Consider the following 20,958-nt stretch of genomic DNA (forward strand, 5'->3'; position numbering starts at 1 on the left):
CTTCTTTAGATTGCATTGTAGGTATTTTCAATGGAAATAACTATGGATTCAGGGATTCCCCCAAGGTGTTAAGGGACCAATGTGGTAACCGAAAGTTGTTATATTAAAAAATACACAATGTATAGGCTCAAATGAAATGTTTTAAGATGTTATTGATTTCCTGTTTAATTGCAGTCACCTTCACAGGTCCCAATTCTTCCCTGAGGTGCAGCCCCGTCCACCACCATCTCTGAGAGTTTCCCTACTGAGAAGCCTCTACTGAGCACAACATTTGGGCAAACACATCCCCCTGCAGGCACTGTGTTTCTGTAATGGTATTGAAAACAAGGGGGCTATCCTGACGTTGCTATCCTGGGCTGGATGCTCGAGCAAACAAGGACATTTTTGGGATTTATTCAGTCTGGATCAAGTCTGTAGTTAATTGTGTTCCGATATTAACTTATTTTGATTAATGGATGGTGGTAGTATAAGATGCTAACATTAGAAAGAGCTGAGTGAACGGTGCATGGAAACTGCATTTTCTTTGAAACTTTTCTATAAATCTTAAAACTAGTGCATAATAATAATAACAATAATAATAATAAATGGCAGATACTTACTTAACTGACCAGCTTTTTCCAGAGGGCAGATCCCGATTGGTGTCACTCGCATTGGCTGAACCGGGTGCCCCAGGCTCACTGGCTTTAGGCCTGCTTCCCCCCGGACAGGCCCTGTCCGCCCCCTGCACAGGACACAGAAGGGCAGTGGCCCCATTGAGGCCTCCGGCCGGGGAGCCGGGGGACCTCCTGGGCACGATCTCCAGCTCTGTCTTGAAGAGCACAGCCGTGGGCCCTGCGGGGAAGTCCTCGCTGCAGAGCTTGTCGAGGTCGGGCATGCTCAAGGCCCTCAGCTCCTGGAGCTTGGAGCGGGATACAGGCGAGGGCTGGGTGTGGCGCACCGAGGACTTGTTCTTCTTGATGGGAGAGGCCGGGGTCACTACTGGGGTGGGGATTCCGGAAGGACCAAGCGATTGCTTCGGGTCGGAATCAGGGCCCTTGTTCCTGGCCTCCACCGGGTGATGCCGGGGGACTGTCAGCGTCACGCTGGACGGGGACTTGGTCATCTGGGGGATGAGGGTGCTGGCTTCGCCCTGGCTTTCGCTGCAGGAACTCAGGCTGCGTCGCAGTGACCTCGCTGCCAGGTCAGTGGGGTGGCTGAGGCTCCCTGAAACTACGCTGCCAGAGGACCGTCTCCCAATGGGAGGCTTGGAGCTCACAGACAAAAACGCGGAAGCCCCAGACTTGGCCAGGGACCGGTCCGAATTGGCCAGGTTCTCAAAGGACTTGATCCTCTGCTTCACCGAGAAGAATGAGGTAGATTCATGGGGCCAGTGCTGCTCCAAGTAGTAGTGTCTTCTGGTGACTCGGATTTTGTCGGTGACGAGGCAGCTCGTGTCCTGCACTGAAAGGACGTCCCCTTCGTCGGTGGTTGGGAGGGCCTTCGACGTCTCCAGCAGGGGCTTCACACTGTAGACGCCCGGTCCCGGTCCGTTAGCCAGGCCGAGCGCTCCGCCTCTGCACCCCTTGGCCTCCGGGCCACTTGTCCCAGGGATCTGGCTGTCCCGGGGGGAGCGCCCTGGGCTGTGCAGGGAAGGCCCTTCCCGTCCAAAATGGCTCGAGAACTGGGCTGGCATGGAGTAGGTCCTGGTTGCCGGCCTTGGCGTGAAATAGGGATGCTCGTCCAGCGCTGTGGCCGCTGCTGTGCTGTTCTTGGGCATCTCCGGGGAGTCTGGCACCTGGCTCGACTTCCCCGGGGAGGAGGCCGCCAGCTTGGCCACGCTGAACGAGCGCTGCATTTCCGGCTCCACCGGGGAGGCGCGGGACGCGAGTGCAGGTGCATGGTTTGGGGACGATTCCACTGGCTGGTGGCAGAGTCCACCGTTGCTCTGGGTCACGAACCCTCCCGGTCTGCCCCTTTCGGCTGGCATGTCTACTCCACATGCGTTCTTTGGCATTCTCTCAGAAGAAATTTCAACTATTTTCAGCTGGTTGGTTCTTTCTGGGGGATCATTAGCAATTGTTTTGCTTCCTTTGTCACCGGTCACCCCAGGTTGGGCTGCTTCTGGTACCGAATACGTTAGGCTGGCCGCGAGCTGCTGGCCCTGCCGGGGAGGCGGGGGTTCCCGCCGGCCCACTGCCGTGGACGCGCTGCTCCTCGAGGCGGGACCTGTCCCCGAGGCCGCCTTGCTCTCTGGTCCACACTTAGGTCTGGGGGCGGCCGGGCTGCCTCTGTCGGGTCCGGAGTGCACAGACGTGTGGAACCTGTTGCCCGCACCTTGCTCAGGAAGAGCCTTGGGGGAGGTGAGGGGCGAAACGGGTGGTCTGATGCTCGTGTCAGAGGCTGACAGCCTCAGTGACCCCGAGGCTGCAGGGGGTGGCTTGCTCTCCAGCGCACACTGGGGAGACCTGGCGGTGGCGGTGGCGGCGGCGTTTTTGCCGGGCTCCTCGTGGTCAGCTCCGTGGGACCTGTGTGACGTTGCCTTAGAGAGCGTTTTGTGGGAGGCCTGGGGGGAGACCAGGGACCTCCTGGGGTCCGTCCCACCGGCCTTAGGCGTGGTCGCTGCAGGGGCCTCCGCGCTGCCTTTGCCTTTGCTCTTGCTGCTCAGCCTCTTCAGCTTAGGACCGGACTTGGGTTTCTGGCAGTTACTCAAAAGGGTCTCCGCTGAGCTTTTTTTAGGTGGGTCTTTATTTTCAAGATTCAGTTTCAGCTGAGGGGGGCTGTTCAGCACAGCGACCCCCTTTCTGTGGCTTGTGCTCAACACCTGACTTTTGGAGTCGGGACTGGTGGCTGGCATGGCAGGCTGCCCCTTGTCAGTCCTGCTGTGCAAGTGAGCCCCGTGGCTGCTTTTATTGATCTCTTTGAACCAGGCCATGATGGGCCTCCTGGAGACCAGCTTTGGTTTCTGCAGCGCGTCCTCCAGGTCTTGGCTTTCGGAGCGGGGCAGGTTCGCCAGGGCACATTCCCCATTCTCAGGGGCACCCGCACTTTCAGTTGCGTTCACACTTGTTTCTTGTTTTTCATTTGTGGTTTCACCATCCAACAGGCCGTGTCCCAAACCATTCACCATGCTAGGAGAGCTGAGGGTGACCGGGGCGCTGTGCAGATGCCCGGCGGCTGCGGAGGGCTGGAGGCTTTCCACAGCTGAGCCGGTGCTGGGGGCTCCCCCTGCTGCTGCTTCCCCCGGGGCCCCCCGGTGCTGTGGAATCTGGGGGCCCACGGGAGGTTCACGCCCCTGAGCACTGCTGCCCCCGAGGGGAGACGGCTGGGCAGAGCTCGGGGTTGGAGGGCACGAGGCTCCCGGCATGAAGCAGGCTCTCGCGCGTGGACTTCCCACGGCCTCACCCAGAGCGCCGTGCCTCCTGGGCAGGCCTCCGGCTGGCACGGGGCAGGGCGCCTCCTGGGCAGGCACGGGCCCCGCCATCGAGGTTGGGGTGGGGAAACCCCCTGTGGAATAGATTTCAATTTGCTCCTCCTCCGATTCCGTAGTGTCTTCCCTGTGAGAAGACCCACGAGAACGAGCAGGTGACCGGGTGTCCCTGGTGCAAGCTCGCGGGGCGTCGGGGAGCGACTCGGGGTCAGAGGACGAGTCCTCGGCGTCCCCGTACATGGAGGAGAGAGACAGCTCCGTGCTGTCACCAGGGCCTGACAGGGACGCACTGTCCTCGTGAAAACTGCTGAAATTTCTAGAGTAGTTGCTCAGAGAGTTTTTGTTCACAGTAAAATGTTTGTCAGGGTTAACTGAATCCAGAACAGAAGGCTGGGAGGTCCAGGGGGGGTGAGGGGGGTGGCACGCCTCCCAGGCCCTCCTGGGGGTGGGGGCCTGGTTCCCGGTGGCTGGCTCAGCTCGGCAGGCGCTTCCTCCTGCAGCTCCAGGGGGCAGCTGACCCTGAGCACTGCCCTCCGGCCTCGCCCGGTGCCCTCTGTCCGGAGACGGAAGTCTTCCTTCCGAGGCATCCTGCTCCTCGAGGCATCGGTCCGCATTGGTCACAGGGCAGCGGTACCCCGAGGCACCACCACACCCCCCTCTGGCCCGGTCAGTGGGTGATGTCCAGGAGTGGCCGGCCTGCAGTGCCCTCCCAGGCTCGGAGTCCGTTCCCTCGAACCCAGCAGACTCCCGGGAGGGTGCAGGCACAAGGGTCCCTGCCATTGGCGGAGCTTGGCTGTGGTCGCCTGCAACTCCTCGTGTGTCCAGGCCTGTGAGGAGGGCTGGTGACAGGACAGTGCTGGCTGCAGACGCTGCCTCTGCCCCAGGCCCTGCTCCCCCAGGGGCAGCTGCCTTGCTGGTGGTGTCGGGTCCGCCGGTTTCTGGGGGATGAGACCCTGCTGTCTTCCCTGGGGAGGTGCTGTGGACCCGGGCAGGGCTGCCCTGACGTCTGTCCTCAGACTTGGGGGCCCTGGGTGGCACTGGCTCTCTGGGGTCCTCACGCCGCCTCCCATGTCCTGTGTCTATGGAGGTCTTGCTGGGATCCGAGTGAGCGGCCTCCTTCTGCCCTGGGGAAGGGACGAGGTCTGGGGAGCCGTCCAGTCCTGTGTCAAAAAAGAAGGTAAACAGCAGGGGGAAATGTGAGAAGAAAAATAAAGTAAAAAATGGAAAACCGTAAGCAATCTGTCTTTTTGGTCTTTTCAGAAAGACATTCCACAGGCGGGCAGTCCCTGTGTTCACCGCGTGTCTCATGTACTCTTAAGGTACACGCCACAAACGGGTGAGGGGTGTCGCCTGGACGGAGAGGCACACTGCCGTGGCGTGAACTGGGCGTTCAGGCTCAATGATCCGGCTGTGAGACGCAGGCAGCTTTTATGTACCGTGAACCTGTGTAAGCGTTTTCCCACCCGTTCAAATTCTCCACATGTAATGATTTTTAGGGGAACTTCTACCCTCCCCTGTAGAAGCACAGAGAATGGTAAACTAATCTTACCCGTCCCAGGGTGTTGCTCCTGGTCTGGTCCAGCTTCGGGCAGGCTCTCTGGGAGGCGGCCAGCTGCTGGGTGGGGCCCATGCCCGATGGTCAGCTTCCCCAGGGAATCCTGGCGCAATGACAAAGGCAAGTCACTGTCAATAGCTTTCCAAGACATCATACCCAGAGGAGAGCTGGTGTGGGAAAATTCAGAAGTCCCAGACTAGGAGCCGCAGAACGGGACTAGAGACTGCGTGGTCTGGTCACTCTTCCCAAGCCTCAGCTTCCTCAACTTTCCACTGTGGGTGGTCAGGGAAGTGCAAATCAAAACCACAATGGGATGCCACCTCGCACCTATTAGGATGGCAATCGAAGAAACAAACAGAGCCCTGGCTGGGTAGCTCCGTGGTTAGAGCCTTGTCCGGATATGAAGGTTCAATCCTCGGTAAGGGCACATACAAGAATCAACCAATGAATGCATAAATGAGTGGAACAACAAATCGGTATTTCTCTCTCCCTTTCTCCTTTCCTTTCCCTCTCTCTCTCATATTTTAAAAAACAAACAAAAAAACACACAACCAAACCAGAAATAACAAGCGTTGGTCAGGAGATGAAATTAGAAACTCGTGCCCTCATTGGTAGGAATGTAAATTGGTGCAGCCACTTTGGAGTGTGAAGATTTCTCAAAAAAACTAGACTAGAACAATCATGATCCAGCAATCCCACTTCTGGGTATATTCCCAAAATTTGAAAGCAGGGGCTTGAAGAGATATTAGTACACCTATGTTCATGGAAGCATTATTCACAGTAGCTAAAATAGGGAAGCAATGCAAGTGTCCACTGATAGAAGAATTAAGAAACATGTGGTCTACACATACGATGGAGTATTAGCCTCAAAAAAGAAAAGGAATTTTGCTACAACATGGATGAGCTTTGTGGTCATTATGATTCGACTTACACGAGGTAGGAATAGGAGTCAAAATCCTAGAGACAAAGTAGAAGGGTGGTTTCCAGGGGCCGGTGTGTGGGGATCAGGGAGTTACTGTTTAATGGGCATGGTTCCCATTTTACAAGATGAAGGGTTCTGGAGATTTATTTGAAATTTACCCTCTGGGACAGAGTCAGAGAGTGGCCCAAAGGTGGCAGCAGAGGGCTCTCAGCTGCTCTAGTGACGGCCATCACCTGCTGCAGAACCCACCAGTCAGGCGTGGATGCAGCACAGGCCGGCAGAGTGTCCTGGACTAGCCGGGTGGCTGGGCAGCACTGAGTGCCCCAGTGCCACTGGATCGAACGCTTTACAATGGTTACTTTAGGTCACGTGACTCTCCCCTCCATTTAAAAGATATTAAAAACGGAAGACAACCCACTGACCAAAAGAGAAAGATAACTTTTTCTAGCTTCCAGTATTTGGGAGTAAATACTTTATGGCAATGCATTCTATTTCCTTTCTCACATATAAATAAAATCAAATTTTGGAACTAAAATTTTACTTCTTTGGTAAAATTGAACTTCTTTGATACACAAGTTTTAAATGCCATTCAAAGTTTGTATTGGGACTACGAATCCACAATGGCGAAAGCCCTTATTATTATAGCTATAAATTGTTATGAATAAAAATGCCGCCCTAGCTGGTTTGGATAAAGCGTTGGCCTGCGGACTGAAGCGTCTCAGGTTCGATTCTGGTCAAGGGCACATGCCTGGGTTGTGGGCTCAATCCCCAATGTGGGGCATGCAGGAGGCAGCCGATGAATGATTCTCTCTCATCATTGATGTTTCTCTCTCTCTCCCTCTCCCTTCCTCTCTGAAGTCAATAAAAATATTTTTTAAAAATGCCAATTTGGCTTTATATAGTTATCCAAAACTTGTCAATGGTACTTTTTAAAAGGAAAGTATCATTTACCCATTAGCTGAACATCACATTTTTAAACACATGTGCTAGTTGGAGGGAATAATTGTTTAGGAGGGAAACAAATGTGCATTTCTACTCTTTCTGTAGGGTTTGGAAAACCCTTCTGTTTAGTATAGTTTTTATGGCTTTATATTTTCTGGTCTATTTACACGTATGCTACATAAACCACTTGAATACACATCTTTATAAATATGGCCTTACTGGTCACCTCAGCTCTGCTCAGACAGAAACCATATAGATGAGGAGATCTTCAGTATCATTTGTTTCTCTTACTCTCTCCTTGCTAAAGGGAAGGTATTCTGAAATTTTTAAAAACGAGCAATTTGGTAATTTTGGGTCATTCTGACCGAGGTGTAACCAAGTAATAAAATAATATTAACTTGCATTTCATGTGGTGGCACTATACGTTTCTTTCATGTGACACAACAAGGCTATGAGTAGCTTTAATTCCACATAATCACTGTAGAAAGTGAAATAAGATAAGGACCATTCAGGAGTTCATCACTGGATCAGGGCACACGGCATCCCTACTTCACGGCCAGACAACGGTGGCTCAGAAAGGTGCGGTAACTTCCTCAAGTGGCCACCCAACCAGTCGGCGGAGACACCGGGCCAGACCAGGGTTTTCCTCGCACTGCTCTTCCACCACCGACCACAGGCCCCACGCACAGGTAAGAGAGCGACGATATCTTTTGGCCGGATGATCTATGACCGAACACCTGGGCCCTTCCCCTCCCAACCTGCTGCACATTCCGGAGCAGTCGGCACTGAAATGAGCGACTGTTGACAAAAGTTGATTCTCCAATCATTGTCCTTGCTTTTGGGCACACGCCCTGTGCGTTACAACACTCCACCTTCATTCACACAGCATCCACCCAAGTGCCCAGGAGAAACCCAGTTACCTTGTCCACAGCTCCACCTGGTCGGACGCCAGTCATGGTCTCGTGGACGGAAGCGGCCTGGACCTTAGATTCCAGACCCTTGGGGTCATTACCTCCGGCGGCCAGGTTTACGGTCTCGGACGCGGGGGGCCTGGCCTTGGCCTCCAGCCCCTTGCAGTGTGGGCTGACCCTGGCCACTGGCCTGTGCCTGCACCCCAGGCTTTCACTCCTCTGCTGGGGGGCACTGGCGCTGTCCGCACTCACCAGACTCTGGGTATCAGCTTTGTACTCCAATTTGGGTGAACTCCTGGACCCCGACAGTTCCTTCCTCCCCAAGCAGCCAGAGCCACCTTTGGAGGCCTCTGCAGAAGACAGCGGGTTGGCTGCATGGGGAGGAGTGTCCCCCAAGTCGCCTGGGACGCTCTCCAAGCTCAGGGAGCTGCCGAGGAGAGGCACCGAGGAGGCCTTGCTGACCAGTGTTTTCTGGGGATGGTCCTCTCGGTTGTGGACACCCATGACCTTGGAAGAGGTCAAGCCGTGCCTAGAGTCGTCCTCTGTCAGAGGCCTGCCGGCACCTGGGAGGCTCCCTGGGAGGGAGATGCAGTCCCCTTCGCCCTCGAACTCCTCCTCATCGCTGGCGTCCTCGGCGTCGTAGCAGCCCACCTTCCTCTGGCGGCGGAGAGGGTTTCGGAGGACCTGCGGGCTCCCGGGCAGACTGGCCTGTCGGGCGACTGTCACCTGCTTGTGGAAGAGCCCGGAGCCCCGCTGGCTTCCTAGACACACAAGGCTGTTGGCCCTGGCTTTTCCTGGTTCCTTGGGAGCTGGTGGGGAGAGAAAGGCAGAGGAAATAGTTGCCCATCCGGCCTGATCTTAACAATGGAACCCCTGAGCTTCCAGTCCCAGGGCCCTCTGGTGCCCTCTGGCCAACGGGCGCCAGGCTTCAACGATACGGCTTTCTGAGGTCTGCAGGGAACACCGCGGACAGCCCGCTTCCCTTCAGTTTTCCTGCTGGCCGCCCTTTTTGTGTGTTTATTTTTGTACCTGCACCTCTGAATTGTTTAACTTAAATGTGGGCGCTGCCTAGAGGCAGAAATGCATAACTTGTCACCATCAGGATGTCTAATGCATGGCTGGGGCTCAACCCAGATGCTGCTGCTGCTAATCCTCTCTAGGAGGATGTCGGGGGACCATCAAGTGCCCCAGGCCTGGGCCTTCCCACCTGAGGTCCTTCCTTCATCGGCACAAAGACAGGCCTGACTGAAGGGCAGGTAAACTCCTAGCCCGTGGGCACAGCTAAGCCCGAGGTTATAATCTACAAATCGGTCCCGCCCCGGAGGGGAAGCAAGGCCTGGGCTGCTATGCAAACGCGACACATCTTACTAAATATAGTGAAAAAAGACACAGGCTTCCACCTTGAAATGTTCCTATCAGACTAGAGTGAGCTCATCCGCTGCTCCAGACGAGACGCAGGGTGATCCTCCCCCGCCTCTCCTAAGACAGGGGCACTTCCATGTTCACACACATCAGAGGTAAATGCAACAGGCCCCCACAGCAGCAGAAGTCTGAGAAATCAGTACGGCTCACGTCAGAGCCTTTTCTCATAGTGAGAAGAGAATGAGATTCAATGTCTGTCTCTTAGAAGTTCCGAATCTTTCACTGCTTTCTAAAAGTAATTGAGTCAGGGCCTCGGGAGGGCAGGGCCTGACATTTGGCTGGTATTCCCCTAAAACATAGGTCACTGGGGCGCCAAACCCTGGATGCCATACATTTCAAGACTCCGCTGTGTACACAGCACCCAAAGGCCACCTTCACCACTGGGGGTAGAATGCGCGCCCAGCCCATTCGCTGCAGAATCGACTGGCCATTTTTAAAAACTAAACTCTGCATTTAGCCAGGCTGGAAAGATGGCTTCAGCGCTGTGGTATGTGGTAAACCGGCGTGGCAGAGCCGAGAGCAGTCACCGCTTACTGGAGGCACTGCAGCCGCTCCCCGCGTGCTCCTCGTCCTCCGAGCCCGCCACCACGAAGTCCGCCAAGGGGCCTGGGACGTCCGGGGCGAAGTACTGGGAGAGGTCGGCTTCAGAGAGCAGGGAGTCCTGTTGAAGAAGACAGTGTTGGACGGCTTGGAAGCGGAATACTCTCAACAGTAATTACTTCCTATCTTTCCAAGAACACTTTGTTCTAATCCATGGTCATTCGGAGCAGCTGTGGCGGCGAACACCCACTTCCATTTACTTTAGGATGGCTCAATTAAACGTTTAATGGATCAAAAGCCAACGGTTGCTGCCAGACAACATATTTTAAGTTTTCTTTTTGTTTGTTTTTGTTTTTTGCCAAATGTTTGGCAAGGCTGAGAAAAGCCACAGCAGCAATGTATCAACCCTCCCAGGAAAAACAGTGAGGAAGCGATAGGAAAACAGAATGGAATTCCAAGCCACTGGTGCAGCCTGTTGATGAAACAGAACCCAGGGGAGCGCGGATCCTGTGCTCAGACCCACTGGGACGCAGGCACAGCCAGCCAGGAACGATGCCACCGTCTCCTTAAAGACACAGGCGCCCCCAAATCCAATCAGGGCCTGCCCTCTTCTTACGGAACATTTAGAAAACTATTTTTTCAAATTGCAGTTCGGTTCTTTTATTCTGTTGCTCTGTTTCTTTTCCTGAATGAATATTTAACAAAAGAAACACATTTGTATTCTTGTTCTCAAATCAGCATTGTTGCTGTTTCCTGTGTAAAGTGGCCAAATGACTCATTGGACAGAAATACAGGCTGGGCCCTCACATTTGATTTCTGGGTTCCCGGAATTGTTCATGGGCTAGCGGAGCAAGGCAGCAGTGCCCCTGACTCACCTTTTTCGCGAGAGAGGGACTCTTCAAGGGGGTACCTGTTGGGGGAAAAATTCACCATATTGTCATGAAGCTCCAATCTGCACAAATAGGCTCACATCCTTAACTGGAAAAGAAGGAGCCAAACACACAAAACAAAGCCCTCTCTGCTTGACTAGCACTGATGGGCCAGGTGCACAGGTATCGACATGCATGCGGTCTCCCTGGGAACCCCGTCCCTATCCCGTCCCACCTCCCGAGATTCTGCTCATGCTTTAGGACTTAACTCAGGTGCTACCAATCTCCATGATGATCCCAGTTGGGAGGAACTTCATCTGAATCTCAAAAGTACTTTATGCTACTCATAACACCAATTCCCATACACGCGGTATAATCAGATTATCAGTAGATTCATCTCATCTCCCTTCCTCAGCTCTTTCACTATGTACAGGGCTGAGACCCTCACTGAGCCGACCCCTCGGGGCTCAGCACTGCTCCTGGATAGGAAATGTGTGTGGAATGGATTACAGGATGAATGAACAAAGGGACACCACCCAGGAGACTCACGCAAGAGCCGGGAAGAGGGTTGACTATCTATTTTAGACTTGAGTTGAAGGATGAAAAGACTCAGCATTGAGACTTGAAATTATATGCCACGAGCCAAAAGATCCTGGGCATGAGGATCATGGCTTAATAACATCTTTTATAAATGACCGAGGGGCTCCGCTGGGAGCATGAGAGGACAGCTTTCAGGCAGGCCGGGAGAACGGGCTGGCTGAATAAAGAGCCCATTATGGCTGTGCCATAATTTTAAATATATTAATTATGGATGCAGATAATCAGGGTATTTCATGGTTTCCAAGAATTCCCATGCCTCCCTTTTCCTCTGACAAGCAGCAACTCATGGCTCAGTGCCTTTTCCTCCCAACATCAATCCTGACGTGAATAATATCTCAAGTTCAGACATGTTTGCAGTTCCTTTAGGTTCCATTCTATAGGACTCCATGCCATGCTTCCTGTTTTAAATTCATGAAATTCTTACTATCTCAGTCCTCCTCCGCTGAACTGCTCCACGTGGGAAGGGGAATGCGTGGTTTCTGCAGCCTCTATTTGCCTTTCTTAAATTGAAACTTTTAATTCGTGTCAAGAAACCCCAGGTTTTTGGATACTATACTCTGCATCTAACAACGGAACACCAAACAGCTATTTTGGTCTCGCTTCATGTTCAGCAAGCACAGGTCAGATGAGTTGCACATAAACCCATGAAATGCTGCTAACTCATTTTTGCAAATCATCTTAAAGTGAACTAAGAGGCATGCGTGATTAGAACTCTAATAAAGCAGATTAAACAACTGCAGATATCAAAAGCAGCTGCTAAGAGAAAGCATAGCATCTCTTTGACAGCTACTTCTGTCCAACGTGATCATCACAGAGAGAGAATCCAGTCATACAGCACGGGAGTGCCCCGTGGGGGCACCTAATGAGACGCTTCCGAAGGCTGAATGAAAATGTGCGGTTACAGTACCTAAGCCAGGAGAGGAACTGGCCTCTTTGCTCTCCTGGTAAGTGCTGCGTGCTATCACTTCATCCATTTCCTGCTCGGAAACCTGGATTTCAACAGAAAGCACAAGTTAGATGGGTTTATTTACTTATTTCCCCCAACAAAAAGGAGCTAGAAACAGAGGCAGAAGCTGAGCAGAGGCAAGAGGAAAGAAAAGCAGGGGCCGAGGGTCCTGCTCGTCCCCTGAAGCCATCGCTCGGGGCACAGAAGACCCGAGCTGGGCTGACTGGCAGCTTGAAACAACATACTCACAACAAGACCTTCTGTTGGCTGCCAAGTTCATTAAACAAAGCAATCAAGTGAAGGGGCTGGTATCTGCCTCTCTCTGGAACACTCACTTCTAACTCTTTTTTCCTAGACTTTATTGAAACAATGTCAAACTTACATTGTGACCCGTCACCTGTACATATTTTATCACGTAGGACATTCTCTTAAATAGCCCCAGTACTATTATCAAATTCAGGGAATTCAATGCTGATACAAATGACTGTCTACTATACATACATTTCATGTTCCAGTTTAACTAACTGTCCTAGAAGTCTCCTTCAGAAACACCACTCAGACTGGAAGTGGTTCCCGGGAAGTTTGAGGCCAGCCTGTGATAAGATAAGGATTTTCCTGGAGAATGCAAATCACCGAGTCTTCCCTCAACTACATCTCGCCAGGGAAAACTGTCACCCGCGCTAAATGCTGTGCACAGTGACGTAGCATTTACATTCTGTGCAAGCCCCTTATCTGCTGGACTTCGGTGGGCTGTCACTGGCAAACGTTTCTGCATGGTTATACTTCACGGAATTACTTTTCTTTTCTTCTTTTTGGCAATCCAGAATTCAGTGCGTGATCTAGGGTCATGTCTCTTTGGTCTCCTTTAAGCCCAAGCAATTCAGAGCCCTTCTTTGTCTTTCACGATACTGATATTTTGGAAGAAATGAGGCCAATTCAAACCCTCAAAGGATGTGCCTAAATAGTTTCTTCATGCTTAGGTTTAGATTATGCATTTTTGGGCAGAAAAACTATAAAACTCGGTTCCTTCTCAGTGCATCACAGCAGCACGCAGTGTCAGTGTGTTTCATAATTGGTGATAACTTTGATTACGTGATTGGGATGGAGTTCAGCAGATTTCTCCGCTGGATTTTTTGTGTGTGTGCCATTAATGGGTCATCTGTAAGGAGATAGTTTGAAATGATGTCAATATCCTGCTCCCCAGTGTATTTTCACTCCATTGTTTTAGCTTCATTGAGTAATCTTGTCTGAATCAATTCTTACAGTGAAGTGTTCAATATAGAGCTTTTATAACTCTTCTTTTCCTTCTGTATTTATTGGTATCACAGTACGTTCATAGATCCCCCGCCATAAGTTGTTATCCACCCTGTCATCATTCATGAGAAGATTTTTTAAAAGCCTGATACATGCTAAACTACGAGATGTTTGAAAAGACAATTACATAACTTATGTAGTTTCTTTTTTAAAAGGCTTATATTTTAAATTTAGAATGATAATTTGTATACTAAAATAACATTTAGTATAAATAATATTTGGCTAAGCATAGCAATTTGTCTTAAGTGTGTAAATATTTCTATAAAGGATTTATTTATTTTTAAAAAATATATTTCTACTGATTTCAGAGAGAAGGGAGAGGGAGAGAGATAGAAACATCAATGATGAGAGAGAATCATTGATTGGCTGCCTCCTGCATGCCCCCCACTGGGGATCAAGCCCGCAACCCAGGCATGTGCCCTTGACTGGAATTGAACCCAGGACCCTCCAGTCTGCAGGCCGATGCTCTATCCACTGAACCAAACCGGCCAGGGCACTATACAGGATTTAGCATTACATTTAACCACAATCACATCATGGCCTTTATGTAATACTTTATAGTAGGTTTTTTGGAAATAAAATATGTACGTATACATGCACAGCAGCATATATATTGCTTACACACACACACACACACACCTTCATAAAGCAAAGTGTAATTTATGTAAATAAGCCAGGGAAATATCAGCTACAACAGTGGTTGCAACTTTTTCTTGATATTAGACTTTCAAGATTTGCAATTGTTTTTCAGAGTAGGAAAAAAATGGTTGGGGTTTGAAACGAGTGAAAGATTTCCTGGATAATTCGAATCATGCTGAGAGCCCAGCACCAGTTAAAAACAGACCTCTACTACCAATACTTTCTTCTATGGAACGTAAGCTAGACACTGCTGCTGAGGGGGTCCAAATCTCAGCTTGTCTAGACCTGGAGGGTTTGAATATCCCAAGCGGGCAGCCACTGCTCCAGCCGTTAGAGAAACAGAAGAAAAGAAAATCCTTGTGGTATTTCTCTTGGAGCAACATGAAAACTAAGGAAGCACATACATTCAGTATCAAACTGTACTACTGGTATGAAATGCTGTGGTAAGCGGCACAAAAATACATTAAACATAAAATGGAACCCTGACCAGAAGAAAAATATAGTATGATGTTACACCTCAGAGCGCCATGTTTACCTAGGAGGAAAAGTGAAGTGCAGCCCAACAATTACTGTGGTTTTGCTGGCCATTATCTCCCGCTCCGTCAGGAGGACCATTTTATTGTGGCTGGAAACACGACTCAACCCGCGTGTTCAAGGATCGCAGACCACAGTCCATCTGGATCATCATGCTTTGCACTGAAATGCCATCTTGTGTGCTTGTCTGACTGGATTAGCAAATTAGGCAGATGCTTTGGGGCTGAGGTGATGTGGACCGCTGGACAGACCGTGGCCTGCGCTGCAGTGGAATGGACTTGAAGTCAGCCGTGCCCTGAAGCCATCAGACTGCCAAGCACTGAGAACTTAACTTCCTATTGCGTTGCTGAGGGATGTGCCAGGTCAGCCACAGCTTAGTGGACAGCTTCCTAAGGTGGGAGGTGGTGTGGCCATGTGGGTGGTGGAACCCAAGAGAGGGTGCAGGAGCAAGGAGCTGAGGCTGGTCGGGCTGTGATGATGAGGCAAAACAATGTTAGAAGCCACCCGGAGAGTCATGGGGAGAGCGGGGAAATGAAGTACCACAGGTGCTGAGGGAAAGTGTCAGGACTGCAGAACAGAATGGAGAGCAAGGGAATGACAAGTGAAAACGGGGAAGAGGTAGAAGGACTTGATTTTATACTAATGATTTCCAGGAAGCTTTTATGGAAGACGTTTTTGAGAAGGCATGTAAATGAGAGAAAACAATCGGGGGCGGGGGGCGGGCGGGAAGCAGTGCGCTGACTTTGAATCAGTCTAACGGTGGCTGACATCACCCTCGCAGGCCCAGGCATGGAGGCACAGCCGGATGTACTTACTGGCACTGGGAGGACCAGGGCCACAGCGAACACCACTGAGACACTCAGCACGATGCCATGACGGTAATGCACGAAGGAAATCCCAGGTGTGGCACCTGAGAGGACCCACAGTGACTCTTGGCACAGACTTCTTATTCTTAAAATGGCATACAAGTCCATCAAGCTCAGCAGCCTGGGACCACTTAGGACATAATCAAATAATCCTACACACAATACAAGGGAGGGGCTGGCGGCCACAGGACAGGCAAGGAACGAACTAGCGTGACCCATGAGCATTTTGAGTTGTTAAAAGGAAAGGACTAAATGCTGTCAAATACAACCTGATGACAATGTTAGAGACAAACTAATTTTAAACGATTCGTACATCGAGTGCTCAAAATAACAAAAATTAGCATTCAAGGAGGGTTGAGTTGAACTTGCCGAGGTGTCTTGTGACTAGCTGAAAAAATTAAAAGCAACTGCACACATTTAGAAGAGATAACCAAATAACAGCAGAGGCCTAGGGGACAGGGGCTACGATAATCTGCAAGTTCAATATGGGTCAATAGAGTGATAATCGGTGCTAAAAAATATTAGAGGGCTGTGAAGCCTAATTACAGAAGTATTCTGCTCAGGTCAGGAATGGCCCAGACAAGTCATCTCGTGTAATGCTCTCAGATACTCTGGATGCAGAAACCCAAAAGAGGTGAAGTAGCTCACCAGAGACCATCACATGGCCAGCTGGGGTTAACCAGAACCCGGTACTGCTGCCTTCTTCCAAATTTGACACTCACCAATAACATTGTCAGAACTGTCTAATAAATCTTCCTGAGAACATGAAGGTGAAGAAGTCCAGATCAATGATTTGTTTCCCACGTGTAGCTGATACCTGGGCCACGGTGTGGCCTCAGGCTGACTCCCATCCCTAGCCGAGTGCACTGTCCCACCCACCAAAGAGCATGTGTCGTCACTGTAATGTGTGTGTCATTGCTCCTGGACAAACAGACAGGCCGCCTTCCCAAACTCAGAACATATGAAGTACTTCACCTTTGGATTAGGGTGCCGGCCGATGACAAGGCGCACGGGTCCCGGGGGACATTTGCTCAAGATGGAGTGGACTTTGCTTAAAGCAGCATGGCGGACGTTGACCGAGTTCACTTCCAGGATCTGATCTCCGCGGCTAAGGAGGCAACATAATGAACACTGTGCTAATAGTCAACTTTTTACAAGGTTTTCTTTCGGGAGAGGTTTCTAATAAGGAATCTTTTCTGAATACTTTTCATAAGGAAACTTTTCTGAATAAAGAAGTATTTCCATCTTTGCATATATATAAAAGAGCACCACATTCATATAAACACATTGGATTTTAAATTTGTAAAAGCCATTATGCTTATCTACCCAAATTTTCAGAAGTAGTAAAGGTAAATAAAATAGATAATAAGGACAACAACGCAGGCTAACATTTCTTGAGCACATAGTATATGCCAGGCACTATACAAAGCCATCCACAGAATGGTGCTTGAAGGGGTATTATTATGCCCATTATGTAGAGAAGGCCACAGGCTCAGAGAAGGTCAGCTAGAGGTCACACACTGTTGAACTCAGGTCTGTCTACCTCAATCATCACGTGATAGCCCCTCGACCACCATCAATTTCTTTTTTCCTAACCATCTTGAAATGATTATTGTAATATAATTTAAGGAGGAAATATCTGAAGCTCAAAGGTTACCCAAGAATTTGTAAAAACGTTTCAAATTTGAACAAATGAGAAATTGAAGACAAGATGCCCATTTTTGACTTGAAATTATAGGGAGAGAACTCAGGACGAGAGAACAAAGACTCTTTATATGGGGTTTGAAGAATGTTCATTTGGCAGGCTCCAGACATATGGAACCATTCAAGAAAAAAACATCATCTTGGGATGTCATTAAAGGATTTTTTTTCCTTGGGTTCTAAAAGTATATTTTCTTTAATGTACTTTGGATGATTTGCTAACTTTTTTTTTCATATGGAAATTCACTCTGATGATTAACTAAAAACATAATATAATCTATTAACAGGGCCCCAAGATGGCAACCTCAAGGAATGTCATTTTGATAATTCCTCAACTGCTCAAGGACTTAGAAGCTTAGTGGGAAGAAAGGTGATACTGTTTGCACAGAGTGCTTTGTGCAATACATGTATGTTCTTGTGAAGTTTAGATGGGCACAGACCCATCGCAACTATTATATAACAGAACACCTAGGCATGTCTTGTATAAACAGGATACCCATGCTACGACGCAGCTAGCTGGATCAAGAAATCAGACACGCAGTGACTTCAGACAGTAAGCATCTCAACATCACCACTCAGAAAGGAATGAAACAGAAAAGGTTCAAGAGATTACGCTGAATAATAAAGGCATGATTTGAGGACTCTCTTGTATCCAGTGATCCTGAGCCATAATGAGTAATGAGCACTTCCCAGCATCTCACTGAATTTCACATAACTGAATATACAAGGGAAAGGAAATGTTTAGAGAATCACAGTTATCTGTATAGAGTTGTGTTTTGTCATTTCTGAAACTGAACTTCTGTGTCCAAATAGAACAACATGGGAAAAGCCAAGGTCCAGAGTTCTCTAGTTCAACCAAATTTCATTTCACCTTTGGAGATGCTATTAACTATAATCCAGGCTATATTTCTGCAACTAATACAACGATTTAGAATCACATAAAGGAGTGTAACAGGGCAGGTATCTGACGTGTAAGTACTCAGAATAGTCACAGACATGCCAGGTTTACTACGCACCTCAGATTGCTCTCCATCTTGGCCACGGATCCCGGGGCAAGGCTGTGAATGTAGATGCCCGGAGGGCTGTTCTCCAGGGCCAGGCAGCAGGCGCCAATGCCCAGTCCAACTCTGGGCTCTGCCAGAGGCATCATTCAAAGAAAACAACAACATCAAAAAACAAGCGTGAGTGATTGGAAACTGCATCAATGGATATTCAGACCAACAGCCATTCATTTCTTGACCAGACTCAGAATGTGAATCCTGCTTTTCTTTGCCCACATTGTCACATTCTGTTCATTAAAGGAGTCCCGGCAGAAACACGGCTGAGCCGGACTGGGAATTATTCAATGGTCTGCTCTGCTTAGTCTGCAAATCTATTTTTTGGAAATAGGCAGAGTCGAGGTAATATATTTTATTTTGGATGTACAACTTTAGGTTTTCTTTTACCTCTTGTTTTAGCACCTAATCCCTTGATTATTTAATTGCACCTCATATTTCTACAGTGGGTGGGGAGGGAAAGAAAACAGATGTAAAGCAGTATGATTTGGAGATCACCCGTGACTTAGTTATTGGTGTTAACTGTATTCTTAACGATGATCTTTTCTTCTTTAAATGTTTATATTAGCCCTGGAATTAAGCTGGTTAGTGGTTTCTTTAAACAGGAGTCTCGGACACATGGCGATTCATCTGGGGAGAGCTCATAGGACTGTGGGCGCCTGGTAATTCGCCTGCACTTCAGTAAAATGACTAACATCTCCACTTTTGATCTCACTGTCCACTTAGAGAATACCATATGTTGTTGGTAGCAGATCGTTCCAAAGAAACCACTCATAGGAAAAGTATAAAAAGTTCACATTGTTATGTGAGAGCAGGTAACAAAGGCGAGGAACAGCTGGCATCACCTTTGTTGAGCGTTACTTCCATGACAATTCTGTCCTTGGGCCCATGGGCCTTCCGACCCAGCGAGGAAGAGTTGCTTTCATCAGAGCCTACCGCCGAGGTTCCCCCACTGGCGTTGAAGTTTGGGGAGCTGGATCTACTCATGTGTGTGGGGGTGGAGCAGGGCGTGAGGCTTGGGCTCAGTAACTTTGTGCGTACGGTTAACACAAACAGTCCACTCCGGATTTGCTGAGAAAAACAAAAAGAAAGTAGGGCTGAAACAGTCAGACGGACCCTATGTCAAAGGGTGAAAAACAACAACGCTAAACCCAAACCCAAACCAGGAGATGAAGAAAAACATAAGAGAATAAAGGAGATCAATAAGAATGTCGTTACCTTAAAGGTATGAATGGCTTCTTGAAACGTCAAGCCCTTTATTGGTATTCCATTTACATCTAGGATTTCATCCCCTAGTGACCAAATAGGAGAATTACATTAATGTCAAGCTTTAATTTAGGGGAATCTGTCAGTATGCGAATAGGATACCACAGGGTCCCTGATTTACAACTCCATAAAATGAATTTTATCCTTGCATCCACTTTCCTTAGCTTAGCTCCCAGGAATGTCACAAAAGGGGCAATGAATGCATATTTCTTTGCAGTAACTCTGTATTTCCACCTTTAATTAAAACGACTATGGGAAGCATCCAAGTCTTATTCTTTAGCCATTGCCAAGTTTAATATCAGATGTCCTATGTTTAGAGATCAAACTGCAAAAATGGAGTCCCAAGTCTTTCCTCATGGTCTTTGTTTAAAAACTTAAACCCACAGGCAGTGAAGCATGAACGCACACATGTGAGAAGCCACTCCCATCTCTGGGCCCGGAGAATCATCACAGAGCAAGGAAAATCGTCTCAGTAACAGAGACAAAAAAAACAAAACAAAACAAAAACCCACACACAAAACCAAACCTTGTGAGTTATTATTTAGGAATGGCAGCCCTACCTCTAGAAATAGTCTAGCTGCCCGGTCTCAGTGGTGCTCCAGGTTCTCCATCCTTAAGCTGGCACGCTACTATACGCTTCTGTGTCAGAAATTACTGTAGGCTAATGTCAAACTGCACTCCCATTCTCTCCCCCTACCCCCCATCCCGGACTCATCTTCAGCTCCAAGAAGGTATAGTTAGGTCATTTTCAAGCTGTTGATAGTGTCTGCTGGGACTAGAAAAGAACTTGAACATCCTGTTGACTTACCAAAGTGTGTTCTAGTTTGTACTCTTGTAACATAGTCTGTTTTTTTAAAATAACAGTTCATCAAAAACGCTACAAAGCGGCCCCGAGAGAAGAAGAGATGGACCTTGCACAGCAGTGTAGGACGGAAGAGGGACTTCGCTTACCTATGACAGAGTGCAAAGCAGCCCAAGATCTTGGTTCCCCTCCCGGGGACGGCCAGTCCCAGGAGCACACTGTGCGCCTGACCAAAGGAACCCTGTCCACGAGTGTAAAAATGTAGCCACTCCCCATGCATTTGTTATGTGCCTTCCCTTCAATGCAATTGCAGAAGTTGTAAAATAAGTGACAGACTCTGTTTAAAAATCACCTGGCATAGCTGATTACTCAATGAGGTGAGGTTTTGGGTTTGTTCCCACATGGGAAAAGGATGGAAACACTAAAATGATTGCTCAGGCTTTAAAAATCTTCATACCAGATTTAAAGACGACAGACCATTCAACAGGTTGAAAATCCATTTCAACGACTTGTCTTTATTGTAAATGATACAGATGGGAAAAAAAGAGTATTAGGAAGACTCGAGTGCTATTAACCTTTCCTAACTATTGATTTCTCCTCCGTTTTGCTGCAGTCCACCAGCGCTGCAGGGAGACTGTCAATCAAATGAACACAGGGCACATCCATTA

The 20,958-nt window shown here is 49.0% G+C and overlaps 1 protein-coding gene across 4 annotated transcripts in view; it reads right to left on the reverse strand.

Moving 5' to 3' along the window:
- The window catches only part of PDZD2 (PDZ domain containing 2), a gene marked incomplete at its 5' end in the record, with an annotated part of 214,524 nt that overhangs the window by 18,010 nt on the left and 175,556 nt on the right, over positions 1–20,958 (reverse strand). For all 4 annotated transcript variants that reach the window (XM_079796196.1, XM_079796198.1, XM_079796197.1 and 1 more), the window contains 10 exons: positions 600–4,566; positions 4,956–5,064; positions 7,746–8,545; positions 9,693–9,819; positions 10,574–10,608; positions 12,075–12,156; positions 16,442–16,574; positions 18,184–18,301; positions 19,068–19,293; positions 19,441–19,514. In XM_079796196.1, coding sequence (XP_079652322.1) covers positions 600–4,566; positions 4,956–5,064; positions 7,746–8,545; positions 9,693–9,819; positions 10,574–10,608; positions 12,075–12,156; positions 16,442–16,574; positions 18,184–18,301; positions 19,068–19,293; positions 19,441–19,514 — 5,671 coding nt within the window. The remainder of the gene's footprint in view (positions 1–599; positions 4,567–4,955; positions 5,065–7,745; positions 8,546–9,692; positions 9,820–10,573; positions 10,609–12,074; positions 12,157–16,441; positions 16,575–18,183; positions 18,302–19,067; positions 19,294–19,440; positions 19,515–20,958) is intronic.

Source organism: Cnephaeus nilssonii (assembly GCF_951640355.1).
Source record: "Cnephaeus nilssonii genome assembly, chromosome: 2".
NCBI lineage: Eukaryota > Metazoa > Chordata > Mammalia > Chiroptera > Vespertilionidae > Cnephaeus > Cnephaeus nilssonii.